Source organism: Mustela nivalis (genome assembly GCF_964662115.1).
Source record: "Mustela nivalis genome assembly, chromosome: 14".
Classification (NCBI taxonomy): Eukaryota; Metazoa; Chordata; class Mammalia; order Carnivora; family Mustelidae; genus Mustela; species Mustela nivalis.
Genome location: NC_139033.1, coordinates 323,474 through 338,175, shown reverse-complemented (window position 1 = coordinate 338,175; position 14,702 = coordinate 323,474). Strand labels below are relative to the sequence as shown.

The window sequence follows — 14,702 nt, the reverse complement described above, 5'->3', positions numbered from 1 at the left end:
TCTGGAAACAAGTCCAATGAAGAAAAATTCAGCCAGCATCCAGCTGCTCAGAGCTCAGCACTTGGTCTCATGCTGAGGACTTTGTTCCCAGGTATTGGGTATTTGGGCAATGTCTGATTTTGCCTTGTAGAAGTGACCATCCTGTCAGGTGGGGCCTGTGTGAGTACCTAGGCAGCCAAGGCCAGGCCTGGCCCAGAGGAGGGGCCCACTCTGTGCTAAGCCTGTCATGGGCCCCATACCAGTGGGCACATTCCAGCCTCAGCTTCCGGGAGCCACCTGCCTGCCTGCCTGCCCGCCCAGCAGCCCGTTGTCTGGCACGTAGGGGCTTGGAGCAGCCGTTGTTCCGCACACATCTGATCCTGTCTTCTCCACATCAGATCATTTGTAACCGTCACCAGGCAATCGGGCCCGTTGCTGATTCAATCTCGGCTTTGTGCTGTCACAGCTGTTTTTCCGCGCCAGGCTGATTTTGAAAGGAGGCCCATCTTCTAGGCCTGCTCTTTAGAAGCAGGAGGAGGGGGTGTCTGTGGGTGTGTGTGTGTCTGTGGGTGTATGTGTGTTTGTGCATATCCGCCCCCCTCCGAGCACCCCCCCCCCCAACACACACACATGCAGGCCTCTGCCTTTCCTCACCGAGAGTAGAATTTGGAATGAGGTGCACAGACAAGGGCCCTGGGGCCCCACCCCCAGCCCCTACCACCTGTGCGCCCCAGTGGGCACACACAGCAGAGTCTGTGTTCTGGTAGATGAGACAGATGCTAAACTATTCATCAATAAGGTCATTTTGGAGTGGTAGTGACAAGGAAGGAACTACAGCCCGTGATGGGATAGTGGCTGGAGCAGTCAAGGAGGACCTCTTGGGGGAGGTGATGTTTGAGTTGAAGTGTGAATGAGGAGTTAGAGCTGGCATGGAGAGTGCCACCCCTTCTGAACTAAGATGTCCTGGAAGAGCAAAATCTACCCCAGCTTTCAAAGACTTAGTGTGGAAAAAAATATCTCATGAATCACTTTTAAATATTGATTATATGCTGAAGTGATACTATTTTGGATATATTAGACTACATAAGATATGTCAGTAGACGTGATTTCTCAAGGTGCCTGGTTGGCTTAGTCAGGAGAGCCTATGTCTCTTGACCTCAGTGCTATGAGTTCAAGCCCCACGTTGGGCTTTAAAAAAAACAAACAGAAGAGTAATTTCTCTTGTGGATACTAGAAAACTCGTAATTACATTATATTTCTACCTGAGAGCCCTGGGGCAGAATATTGAGGTGCAAAGGTCCTGAGATGAGACCAAGGTTGACCTGCTGGAAGGTCAGGGTAAGCAAAGGCAGAGGGACAGTGTGGGCACCAAGTGGGGAGGGGGTTCACACACAGCCATAGAGGATATTGTTAGAAATATCCTCTGTGGGAGCCAGCGGGGGAGTTTTGAGTGGAGAAGGAAGTGAGTTCCATTTCCTTCCACAGGCTGGGTGGAAGCCCAGCCTGGCCCCAGCAGGGTAGAGAATAGCATGAAGTGGCCCCAGGACCTTGGGACGTGATGAGGCACGTGATCAGAGCAGCAGTCTGTTGTGGAAGAGTTGCAGGAAGGACCTGCTGGAGGGCTGCCTGGACCAAACTTGCTTTCTTTGCTGCTAGATTTCAAAGCTTCTGGGCTTTCTCCTGCCCCTGCCTCTCCCTCTACCTATCCCCACCTTCCCGGGCCACTGTCTCTTCACTGTCTCTTCCTGCTCCCTGTCACAGCCAAGAATTTAGAGTATGTCCAGCTCCTTGCCTCCAGAAGACCTGTGGTTGAAATCCCTTTCCAAAAAGTTACCTAAACACACACACAGAAGGGATGCACGATTACTGTAGAAAAACTAGAATTACGGGCACCTGGATGGCTTAGTGGGTTAAAGCCTCTGCCTTCAGCTCAGGTTATGATCTCAGGGTCCTGGGATCGAGCCCCGCATCGGGTTCTCTGCTCATCAGGGAGCCTGCTTCCCCTCTCTCTCTCTCTGCCTGCCTCTCTGCCTACTTGTGATCTCTGTCTGTCAAATAAATAAATAAAATCTTTTAAAAAGAAAAGAAAAATTAGAAGTAGAAACACAAAGAAGAGTCATTCTCCCTAGAGATAAACACAGCCCCTCTGCCAACCTGAGGCAGAGCTGGGATTTGAACCCAGGTGGTCTGACCCCAGCATCCCACTGCTAGGATCATGGTACCCTGCGGAGAGATGATGGGGGCTTAGAGATGCTCTGCCGCCACCCCCAGCCCAGCTCACAGGAAAGGACACCTGGCCCACAAACAAGCAGGGCTTGGCCCTGGGGAGTTAACATGTATATAAATACATTGATAGTATTGTTCCCTGTCCTGTTTTCCCACCCCGTCCCAAAGGCTCTATTCCTTTCTCTTCTAGCCTGATCCTCTGAAGCATCTGTTGATCCTTGGCTCCTGGCTCAGACCAGTCCTCCCCTCAGCCCATCCCCCAACCTGGGCTTCTCTCTCCTGGTGTCTTAAGCCTGCCTTCTTGCCCTGGGCCCAGTTTTCTTCCATTCCTCTCTGCCCTTGGGGTCTAAGTCTGGCCCAGGCTCACCTCTTCTGCTGGGCTTCCCTGTCCCCTCCACCAACTACCTGCCTGTCCTGCGGCCTGGACAGCCCCCATCCCCGGCCACTGTTTCCTCATGGGTACACAGACCAGTGATCCTCTCTTTCTCTGTGTTGTGGGGTGGGCTAAATGAGGTGATGTCTGGAAAGTGCTGAACTCATGGGAACACTAAAAATAAAAACCAGCTCCTATTACTGCTCTGATTATTAGATTTTCTCATTCCCTGTGGCTGGGTTAACCCTGAACTGTAGGGTGTAAGGACCTGGGGGGTGCAGCGGGGGGATAGGTGGAGAGGATGGGTGGGAGCACCCACTATCATTTTGGTCTCCACTTGTATGTTTCTCCTCCACAAAGGTTCTATGACCTCCAGCAAAAAAGCTGGGTTGGGACATTTCTGCTGATCATCAGTATATTGATGCCCGGATTCACCCCTTGGCTGGAAGGTGACAAGGGAGATCTGGCTGTCACTTAAGCCCAGGCCAGAACTAGGGGAAGAATGAATGACTTATACAATTGCACCATTCCGCCCACACTTCCTGTTTTGGAATCTGGCTCTCAGGGAGGGGAAGCTGGATGGGAGTGTCTGAGATTGGACTGCTGGGCTTCCCAAAGGCTCGCTTTCTTGAGCATGAGCCCTACCCCTAGTGCTCACCCCTCTCACTCCCTAGGTGCTCCTGGGTGGCCCTTGTTTCTGGGAGAGGGCTCACCAGGTCTGATGCCAGTGGCAGCTGCCACCTCACCCCATCGTGAGAGAGAGCAGTTTTCAACCCTCCTATGAGCCCTCCGTCCACCTAGCACCTTCTCTCAGCTCTTCCCTGCCTTGAGCCAGCAATTGTCCTCAGCAGGTGGATCTTGCCGCCCTGAACTTGGGCTCCCTGCCCCAATTCCCTCTGCCCTGGTGACCCTGCTTGGCCTTAACATAGATGGGCTGCTCTTGGTAATTCATCAAGAGGGCTTCTTCTCCCTTCTGGAGCTGCTTTAAGCTCTTCACATTCCCTGATTTTTTTCTACATCTTCGTAGGCTTGAGTGTGCCATCCTGTGCTTCAGACCCCTTCTCCCCCCAACTTTACCTGGCTGTTTACCACCAACTGCTCGTGATAATCGTAAACTGTACTAATAATAGCTACCAATTGGGCAGGTACTTCAATGACCCTGGCACTTTATTAGTACAATTTGTGGTACACCCCCTTGTACAGCCTGTGGAATTAACCCCCTCTTTTTGAAGAGGAAACTGAGTCTCAGAGCGACGTGCCCTGTGCATCAGTTAAGAGATAAAAAAAGCTCAGGCATGGGATCCAAAGACTGGAAGCTATTGTTAATCCTCCTTATGAGGGCAAGGGTCTGTCCCTTGACAGTGACACCCCTAGGCTAGGTAGGCTGGCCCCACCTTGGCTACGACTTGTCTTCTTACCTTGTAATTGCCCCTGATGCCCCCTCCCCGCTGTCAGGGTCTGTCACTGTCTCAGCCTCTCACACACAGTAGGTGCTTAATTTATCACATCTCCAGAGGCTGGAGTGCTGCTCAGGGAAGGTCCCCTCGCCACTGACGTGACTAGGCTCCCAAGTTCCACCCCTTCCCTTTTTCTAGGCACGTGCACAGGGAGCTGGCCATGGTGCTGAAGTGCTCCGGGGAACTGCCCGCTGGGAACCTGTGTGTCACTGAGCCCTGCCTTGTGCTTCTGGCCCCTTCTTCCTCCAGGAGATGGTTTTCTGGGGGCCCATTGTGCACAGTCACTGGTCACAGCACTGTGAACCCACAGAGGAGAAATCAGAGAGAGCCACACGGGAACTCCATTAGTTCGATTACTGATCAGACATTTATCAAGGACCATGTGTGTCTCTGAGAAGCCCTTGAGGGACCGAGCTTCAGTTGAAAGTCAAGGAGAATTTCATGGGACGGGTAGAGATTCAGGAAGGGCTTGCTGGCAGGCAGAAGGGATTCCACAGGCAAAGGCCTGCAAGGATGGTGGTAAGAAGCTCATGCCCCCTTACCCAAGGGCCCCCAAGGGCTGCCTGCTCTCTGGCTTTCGTGATTATTGGTTCACTTTTTGGTCTCTCCTGCTGGCCCAGAACTACCCGCATGTCTGGCTCCAGTGTCCTGGCCAGAGCTGGGCCCAGAATGAATGGAGAGTTTTCTCCCAGGCTCAGGGTTGGCATCTATCTCTGTGTGGTGAACAGAGGGAGCCAGGTATGCCTGCCTTGTAGCCAGATTTGCATTTTAGAGAGACCTCTGGCCCCCTGGGGGGTAGGTATGGATATGGCAGTAGATGAGGCCTCCTGCTGAAGGGGGCAATACCCCTCCATCCCAAGCTTTAAAAAAAGAGAGAGAGAGAGAAAATCCCATTCTGGTGCTGAGGCCCAAATGGCAGTGGGGAAATAATCACTTTTCACAGACCCCTTATCCACAGCTCAGCCCTGCACCAGTTTAATCAGGAGTGGCGGTGTGACTTGAAGATTCTTGGGCTTGAGAGATCAGGAGAGGGGTTAAAGAAAATTACCCTCGCCTCCTCCATGCTAATGTAATCTCTAACCAGATCTGCCTAGCCGCAGCTCAAATTGCTTTTTAGATTAACATTTAATTATTAACAGGGTCCCCTGGAAGGCCTCAGGCTCAGAACAGGGATGGGGGAGGGGGCTGCAGGAGGAGGATGGGGGTGGGCTTCTACTCTGGCTGCCTTGAAAGGCAGGGTGGGTTGGGGGGTGGCCAGAGGGAGGGAATTGGAAGGAACAGGGGAGAGTGGGGTAAGGAAGGGAACAAGAAGAAGGGAGGGACAGCAGGAAAAAAGAAGGAAGGCAGCAGGACAGGGAGGCAGATGGAGTAAGGGAGAGGGAGAGAGGGAAGAGGAAGAAAGAGACAGTGGAGCCTCCTGTTGTGGGGGAGGGGCTGTGCACCCAGACTCCCTATGGTACAGCAGTCCTGGCCAGGTGCGGGTGATTTCCTGTCCCTCACTGTTTAGAAAGGAGGACTGCTCTCCCTGAGGCTTTGCGCTGGCCTGGCTTGTGGTGCTGGGGACTATCACAGGAAAGTGTCCCAGGGCCACAGAGCAGGATCTGACTCCAGCTCTCCCAGGCTCCCAGTCCAGTGCTCATCCTCTGTCCTAGCCACTGGGCCTCTCATCACCACTTCAGATTGTTCCTCGCACTTGGGGGTCAGACTCTGTGGCCAGGGCAGGGGGAAGAACAAGTCTTCCTGTCCCTCCTGGAGGGATCAGGGTGAGAACTGTGTGTAGCTCCTCCCCCCTCCCCTGTGAAGGTTGTGGGGCCTTGAGGAATAGCATGGTCCTAGCCATCCACCCCAGTGCTTTATGTGAACTGCTGTATTTTTCCAGCTCCCTAACTCATCCCAACTCAAGCTTCTAAATTCCTCAAGCACAGGCTGCACCCATAACTCCCTCTGTGTGTCAACAGAGGCCCTAGCCTGCTGCCTTGCACATGGATTGTTTGAAAACCAAATCGTGAAACATCCCCTCATGTCCAAGCTGGAAGTGCCTCTCAGAAAATCTTCTGGGCTGTTCCCCATCAAGATTCAGTGAGGGAAACAGAGTCAGGGAGGGACTGAGACTTTCCCTAGGTCACTGAGCCAGTCAGAGCCCTGGTGTGGGCAGGTGCCACCCAGAGGCATCCAGGGCTGGCTCTCCCCAGTGAAATCATACTCCTACTGGACCTTGGGAAGGGCCTGGCATGACCTTCTGCTGCAAGCCACAGCCAGTCTTTGGCCTTGGGTAGAGCTAGCGAGGCCAGAGTCGGCAGCTCCAAGAGTATGGAAGGACAGGCTCTGGAGGTGTAGCCCTGGCTTTCATGAGGTCACAGCCTCACCCTGCTGTGGAGCCCAAGCACATCTTCATACTCTGTGGCACTCTAGGGCCAGCACGGCCTGGCAAGGGGCAGACCGTGGACCTGCAGGATGCATGAGGGAGCATTCTGCCCACATGCCACTTTTGGGAAATAGCAGCTGGAGGGAGAAGCTAGGAAAGTCCTTTTCTTTTCTTTTCTTTTAAGACTTTATTTGTTTTTTGAGAGAGAGCGAGTCCAGGAGTAGGGGGAGGGGTAGAAGGAGAAGCAGACTCCCCACTGAGCAGGGAGCTGACAGGAGGCTCAATCCCAGGACCCCGGGACCCCAGGATCATGATTTGAGCCCAAGGCAGACACTTAACTGACTGTGCCACCCACATGCCCAGGAAAGTTCATTTTCAGTAGGTTGGATTTGGGAGTGGACAGTCAGTTCTTACTGGATGTTCTCTTTGGCAGGACATGCTTTTTTTTTCTTTAAAGATTTTATTTATTAGTTGACCGCACAAACAGGAGGAGTGGCAGGCAGAGGAAGAGGGAGAAGCAGGTCCCAGGGATTGGCAAGACGTTCTTACCAATTTTTGTACAGGGCTCATGGCACAGGGATGGCTCTCAAAGGATGCTCAGGGAGTGTTTGCTGCCTGAGTGAATGAGTGAGCGAGTGAATGGGTGGGTAAATGACAGCCACCTCAGAATGGTTCTCCCAGAAGCAGGGTCTGCGGATTTATTCCTTTTGGTATTGTTCTGCCCAACACAGACCTCACACTCTGTGCTCTGTGAATGTTTATGGGATGAGTAAGCGCCCTCCTGGGAGCCCCTCCTTCTCCTTCCCCTCATCACCTCCCTCCCTGTGATCCTAGCCCCTGCTGGAGCAAAATCAAAGTGGATTTGGGCACTGGGAAGAAGCAGGCCTTAGCCTCCGCTCCTTTCTGTCCAGCTGCCGAGGAGCTGGGGCCTGCGAGCACCGCCCCCATCACGATGGAGCCAAATGTCGGGGCTGCATGTGTGTGAGGCTTAGGGTGCGGTCTCTGTTTGGGGTGACACCTAAAAGCTGTGTGACCTCGTGCAGATTACTTCCCTTCTCTGTGACCATTTCCTAATCTGTGAAATGGGGCTAACAACAGAACCCACAGAGGCTGCTAGGAAGTGGCAGTGAGGGGTAACGGACAGGAGGCATGTGGGAGGTGGCCCAGAGGGAATGTTTGGTAAATGGGCAGGGCTCTTATTAGTGCTAATGTGTATGGTTATTGGTGAGCTCCCCCTCCTGCTGGCTGGGGGCTTCCTGAGGTCCTCTGCAGCCAGACAGGCAGGGAGAGATGGCAAAAGGCAGGGAGGGCCAAAGGCCCCAATTCCCTGTTCTTTTAATAAAAATAAAGACAGCCTTTAGACACCCTCTGTGTATTGTTCTGCCGAGGCAAGTCACACAGACTCCATTCCTCCTCGGACTGGGAAAGTTCCTTCCTTTCTTTCCCCTCCCTGTCACATTTCCTTTATCTAAATCCTCAGCCATGAAAGGGCATATCAGTGGCTGGGGGCGTTATCTGGTGGAGGGGACCTTTTCCTAGAGGTGCCTCTGAGATAAGACGTCTTATCAGCCCCCACGTCAGGAATGATGCCAAAGCATTCTAATCATTGAGGCTTGCGACATTTTCTCCCTCCCTACCCTCCAGCCCCCCCCCCTTTTTTTTTATTAAAGTCACAAAAGACCTTGGGCTTATAAACAGCCTGATTTGCAGATAGGGTTTCAAAATGAGCAGTGTTCCCAGGACAGTCTCTGGCGGGGAATGGGGGGGTGGGGGGGGTGGGGGGGTGGCGGCGCAGGGATGAGGGCACTGGTCATGAGGCAGGGTGGGGCCTCAGAGGAGCTGGTTTTCTGCAGATGGGATGATGCCAAGCAGGGAGGGGCGCAGGGTGGGTTCGAGGGAAGAACAGGAGTGTTTTAGGCGCATGCCTCATTCCTGTCCCCAGCTTGCTGGGTGGCCTTGTGCAGGATGGTTGGCTTCTCTGGGCCTTGGTCACTTCATCTGACAATAAATGATTCATTGATTCAGCCAGTCATTCAACACCTATTTATTAAATGATTACTCTTTGCCAGGCACCGGGAGAAAGAGACAAATAAGACATGGTCCTTGCCCCTGAGAAACTCACAGTCCAGTGGAGAGAGACAGACATGAAAATTGGCAATTACAACTTGGTGTGATTAGGACTGTGGAGGGGGGGATGCCCAGGGGAGGGACAGCTGAACCAGAGTCTGAGTTAAAATGGACTGGGGTCGTGGTGCTCTGGGCAGAGGACCAGCACAGGCAAAGGTTTGGAGGTGCGGGGCAGCCAGTTGGAGGGAGGGCTAAGAGAGCTGGCCAGGGCGGGTGGTGTGGGGGGATAGGCAAAGAATGTTGGGCCTGACTCTGTCCTGTTGTAGCTGGTTGGGGTGCTGTGGGAACTGGTGGTAACCTGCTCATCACCATGCTGGGCTGGTTCCTGTCCCCTCCCACGGTGACCCCCGACCTGCCCCAGCAGCAAGGCACAGGGTTCCTGGGAAAATGAGCAGTGAACTGGGATTAGAGGCACAGAGAGAAAAACTCCTCGCCTTCCAGTAGAGATGGTCTCTCGGGCTGCGGGGCCTCCAGAAGCAAGGCTGAGGTGATCCAGGCTGTTTGTATTGAGCTGAGTGGATGCTGTCCCTTCCAGGGGATCCTCTATCGCCCCCTGAGCTGGTGATCTCTCGGCTTCCTGAACTGCTTAGGCATCCATCATCAGAGCATTCTGAAAACCAGAGCCCCACAGAGAGGGCAACTGATGGGGTCCAGAGAGGCCCCCGATTAGGCAGCCTGCCCCTTATCCCCAACAACTACAGCCCCAAGCCTGCCCTGTTCAGCTGCAAAGTGTGTGTGACCTATGGGGTTGCAGGGGCGGACCTGGACAGGGGCTGGGCTTCTTGGGCCCCTGGCACACAGTGAAAGGATCTGCAGGGGGAGGGGGGCCTGCTGGGCATGGTGAGGTGAGTAATGACCTGGGAGGGATAAGGGAGCCTCTACTTACAAGAGGAGGGTAGTAGCTCCCCTGGGGTCCCATGGCTGGCCCTGGCAGGGGTCTGTAGGTCCCAGGTTTCTAGCCCAGCTGGGGTGGGGTGTGCTGCCCACTGGTAAGGGAGCAGGCTCATCTAGCCACTGCCTGCTGGGTGGCCCTGGGCAGGGTTCTGCCTCTCAGGCTTGGGTTTCCCCATCTGTGGATGGAGAGGACTTTCACATTCAGGAGGATGGCAGTGGGCGCCCACCTTGGGAGACGAATGGAATGTACATGAACGGCGTCCTGCGGGCACATCCCTGGCTGTCCTAGTGGGGCAGTGTGAGTGTGCGGCTCTGTCCTAGAGGGCCCCGGGTCCCCTGTCCCCCAGGAGCGGTGCCTCCTTCCCGCCGTCAAGGGCTTTCATCCCTGCAATAAACCCCACTTCATTTCCTTTTTAAACTGTATAATTTTTGCCTGATTGTAATGGCATATTTTTAAATTACCAGAAATCAAAGCCGGGAAGTGGATACTGCAGCTCTGCCTGCCTTAAGGCTGGCGACTGGGGGGTAGGGAGGGGGATGCAAACCGCCTCCCCTCCCCCACCCACCCCCTACATTTTTTCTTTTTCTTTCTTTCTTTCTTCTTCTTTTTTTTTTTTTTGGAGACAGTAATAGGAGAAAATTGGTTTTGAAACTGAATAAAAGTCCCTTTCAGAGTAAATCATTTCTTTCAGGGTACCTTTGCTGAAAGTAAAATAGAGCATAATGAAAGGTGGTTACGTGATTGTCTTTCATTTACCGAGAGGCCAGGACAGACAGGAGGCTGCAACCGTCTCGGGGAAATTCAAGATTGGAATAATTGCTCCGTAACAAGGAGCTTGTTGTGAAATTAGTATCTTAAGAAAGTAGTGAAAAAAGGCTTTTCCTCATGAATACTTCATTATTAGAAGAAAGCAGCAGAATTTAAGGGCTCCAGACACCTGTTTAGTATTAAATAACTCCCTTTCTTCCCCCTTAAACACCACCCCCCCACCCCTGTCTTTCTTCCTTTTTTTAAGAACTGGCAGGAGGATTCAGCTGGCCCAGCTTGGCTGCTCAGGACACCAGTGGGGGTGGGGTGAGGTCAGGAGGTGGGGGGGGGCAGGGTCAGCTCAGTGAATGTCAGGGGTGTCGGGCCGCTGGCTCCTAACTGGGACAAGAAGAAAGGAGGGGTTTTGCAGAGAAACCCCCCCCTCCCTCTCCATGGCCTCCAGGGCAGGCCCCACCTGGCCTGTGTTCACCCTGCCCATCAGGGACTCTGCGTTCTGGGAACCCTGGTGGCCCCAGAGGACCTGGGCTCAGGCTCAGCACCCGTCAGGGTTGGAGACCATACGTTCTCCCGGGAATGCTGTCCTGGACGTTTCCCCTGGGGGTGCTGTGAGAATGCCCCAGGACTCTTCGTACACTGGAACACCCAGGTGCCCACTGGCAATTCCCGGGCGACACCCCACCCTGGGCCCCCGTGTCATTTCCAGAGGTGACCCTGTGGGGTCTTTGCTTTCCATGAGCTCAAAACTGAAAAGCAGGGACAGACCCACTCCCAGGTGCGGACAAGAGGGCCACAGGCCACCCCTGGCTGGAAGGGCAACCTGCTGAGGAAACAGGGAGGGGATGAGGATCTGGCGGCATCAGGGAAGCCCCTTGGAGGAGGTGACCCACTGGTCTGTTCTACACGACCCCCCGCATGGCATGCCCCCTGCGACATGATGGAAATCCACCACCCAAGATGTGGGTTCTTTTCCTTTCTTTCCTTTGATGCCTCCAGGCCTCAGCGTCCTCCTCTGTCAGATAAGGGAAAAGGGGCATCTGCTTTGAAAGTCTCAGATGTTCTGCTGGGTAGTGGGAAGGCTGCTGGAAGCAACTGCCGGCGGGGGGACATGGGAGGCGGGCACGGAGCAGCCCGAGTGACAAGCATCTCATCTCCCTCCTCACAGGGACCCTGCTGCACAGTGTGCCCCACCACGGGCCCCCAGCTCAGCCATGCTGGCCTGTCTCCAGAGGACCCAGAACCCACCAGGCCAGCACCTGGCCTGCCCGAGCAAGAGCCTGGATCTGCGCAAGTGTGAGTGCACAGCCTCCCCAGCCCCTGTCTCTGTCCCCTTCTTCTGCCTTGAGTCCATGGTCGGAGGTGGGGAGAGAGTGCTCTTTCCCGGATGCACCCAGCTCTTCCCACCTCAGGGCTCTGTGGGGCAGATCCCAGCAGGAATCGTCCACCCACCACCACCCTGTCCAGAGCTCTCCGTGTTCTAGGCCTTTGCCTGTGCTGCACCCCCTCCCCAACAATGGCACCCATCTTTTGGCTGGGTGGGTGACTCCTGCACGGTGTGACCACCTCCCCAGGAGCCCCCTGCCTGGGACCCCACAATGCCCTGTGTCTGTCTCACTCACCATGATTTTCTGGTGCTGTTGGGAGAGAGGAGGACGATGCAGAAGCACATAGTCCTGAGTGGGATCCCAGTGCAGGGCCTGATTTGCTGTGTGATCTTGGGCACATCTTTCCCCGCTCTGGGTCTTGGTTTTCAGTGTGTCAAATTACGGAGCTGGACAAGGTGATCTCCAAGGGGCTGTCTTCCTTGACCCTCTAGGACAGGAAGACCAAACTCTCTGATCCAATTTTTTTTAGCCCTCATAGGGTCTTTTTTTTTTTTTTTTTTTTAAATTTGAAGTCCTTGGGAACATTTGAAAACAGGAAAATTTGCGTAATAACCCGGATTTCTGATGTCTCTTGGGAAAAAAAAAAAATCAGAGGATCTGGTAACATAGGCCCGGGTTCCTGAACTACAGCTCTCAGTTAGAAATGAACAATTATTGTCTCTTCAAAGGGGACAGCTCTGGGGACAGCTAGGTGGTCAGTTAACTGTCCGACTCTTGAATTCAGCTCAGGTCATGATCTCAGGGTTGTGAGACTGAGCCCCATGTCCAGCTCCACACTGGGCGTGTTGGAGTCTACTTAAGATTCACTCCCCACCCCCCCACCCTCCCCGCTCATGCACATGTGCTGTCACTCTCTTTTTAAATGTAGGGGGACAGCTGTCTCCCTGTTGGCTCTGTCCTGTAGCCCAGGATTGATTGCCATTCATCATTGTGCTTATTATTCTGTGCCTCTTTTTCCTTTCTTAATAGGTGTTTATCTTTTTTTTTTTTTTTTTTAGATTTTACTTATTTGAGTATTTTTACTTATTTTAGTATTTTACTTAAGTATTTTTTTATTTGAGTATTTTAATTTTTTTAAGTGTTTTTTTTTTTAGATTTTACTTATTTGAGTATTTTTACTTATTTTAGTATTTTACTTAAGTATTTTTTTATTTGAGTATTTTAATTTTTTTAAGTGTTTTTTTTTTTTTTTTTAGATTTTACTTATTTGAGAGAGAGAGAGAGTACAAACAGGTGGAGGGGAAAGGGAGAAACAGACTCACTGCTGAGCAGGGAGCCCGACCCGGGGCTCAATCCCAGGACCCTGGGATCGTGACCTGAGCCAAAGACAGCCACTTAACGACTGAGCCACCCCCCCCCACCCCACCCCGTGGGGCACCGCCTGCCTTTGTAATTTTGATAGATGTAGTCTGACTGACATCTGACAAGATGACTCTGGGTGAGATAGCCTGTTTGCCTACCCCCTCAACATCACAGCATGGTATCACACTTCTAGGCTTGGTCACCTCATCAGTGAAAGTAGGATCACAGTGCAGTTTTAAATTAAGTTTAACATGAGTGAGGATGAGTATCTTTTCATGTTGGAACCATTTGTTTTATCTTTGAACTTATTCATCTCCTTAGTCCATTTTTTCAATTGGGTAGTTTTTGTCTTCATTGAATTACAGGAGCTCTTTGTATATGATGGAATTAGACCTCTGTCTGTCATCTGAATTACATATGGTTTCCCAACTCACCATTTGTCTTTGATTCTGCCATTTGTCTTTGTGAAGTGAAATCTGTATTTCCTTTTAGGGCCTGTGGATTTTGGGTCATGGATTTTAGAATGTCTCCTTCCTCATGCTGAGATTTTTTTTTTTTTTTTTTTTGGTTCCCCAGGGTTTCTTCTAGTTTTTTTAAAAATACAGAGCATAGGGGTGCTGGGTGGCTCAGTTGTTGGATGTCTGCCTTCAGCTCAGGTCATGACCCTGGGGTCCTGGGATCAAGCTGCACCAGGCTCCCTGCTTGATAGGAAGCCTGCTTCTCCCTCGCCCACTCCCCCTGCTTCTGTTCCCTCTCTTGCTGTGTCTCTCTCTGTCAAATAAATAAAATTTTTAAAAATAAAAATAAATAAATACATGGTATAAAATGTAAGGTATAGATCCAAGCATACTCAAGTCATTAGGGCAATGACTAATTGTTACAGAGAATTTTAACAAATTTGCTGAAATAGAATTCACATGCCATAAAACCTACCCATGTGATTTATACAATCAATGGTTTTTTTTGCAACCATCACCCCAGTCAATTTTGGAAAATTCTTATCACCTGAGGAAGAAACTCTTATCCACCAGCAGTCACTCCCCGACCCCTCATTCCCCTTCTTCTTTCCTAAGAAGGGAGCCCTATAGCATGTGGTTTTTTGCAACTGACTTCTTTTACTTAGTGGCGTGTTTTCAAGGTTCATTTGCATTGTAGCATGTACACAACACCTTTTACTATGTGGTGGTGCTTGTTGTTCCTTGTTGGTTCCCTACCCTAAATTTCTAGAAGTGGAAATTGGCTATTTATTTTTCTGACTGAACTATAGAATCAACTCATCTGCGTAAGAACAAAAGTCCTATTTTATTTTTATTTTTTCTGGGATCACGTGGAAATTTATAATTCAGGAAGATTTTTTTTTTTTTTTTTTTTTTTTTTTAATGTCGATGCCTTCCAGGGCCATGAGAAACCCTCGGTTTGTTCCAACTTTTTTGTGTCCCTAGAAATGTTTTAATATTCGTTTCACCTAGATCCGTGCACATTTTAAAAGTTTTAATTCTGGATAGTTACCCCTTTTTTTGGCTAGTCTTTTCTTCCTGAAATGGAGGTTATTTACATAAAGGCTATTAACTCCTGCCCCTTTACTGAATTCTTTTATTGTTTGTAATGGTTTTTCCATTTGATTTCTTAGATTTTCCAGTAACTCTGTTTTATCGTGTGCATGTACTTTGGAGGTTTTATATCTTAATTTCTTTGTCTTAATAGTGTTGGCTGTGATCCTTGCAACAGTGAAAAATAATGGTGCTGATAATGGACATGCTTGCTTCATTCCTGACTTTAATGAGCAGCTTTTAGGATGTCCCTATCATGCAAAATATGCTGATTTCAG

At 51.3% G+C, this 14,702-nt stretch overlaps 1 protein-coding gene across 1 annotated transcript in view; it reads left to right on the top strand.

Annotated features, from left to right (window-relative positions):
- Positions 1 to 14,702, top strand: part of FAM222A (family with sequence similarity 222 member A) — a 53,355-nt gene that overhangs the window by 17,551 nt on the left and 21,102 nt on the right. The window contains exon 2 of the mRNA XM_082699607.1: positions 11,353 to 11,480. Coding sequence (XP_082555733.1) covers positions 11,399 to 11,480 — 82 coding nt within the window. The 5' untranslated portion in view covers positions 11,353 to 11,398. The remainder of the gene's footprint in view (positions 1 to 11,352; positions 11,481 to 14,702) is intronic.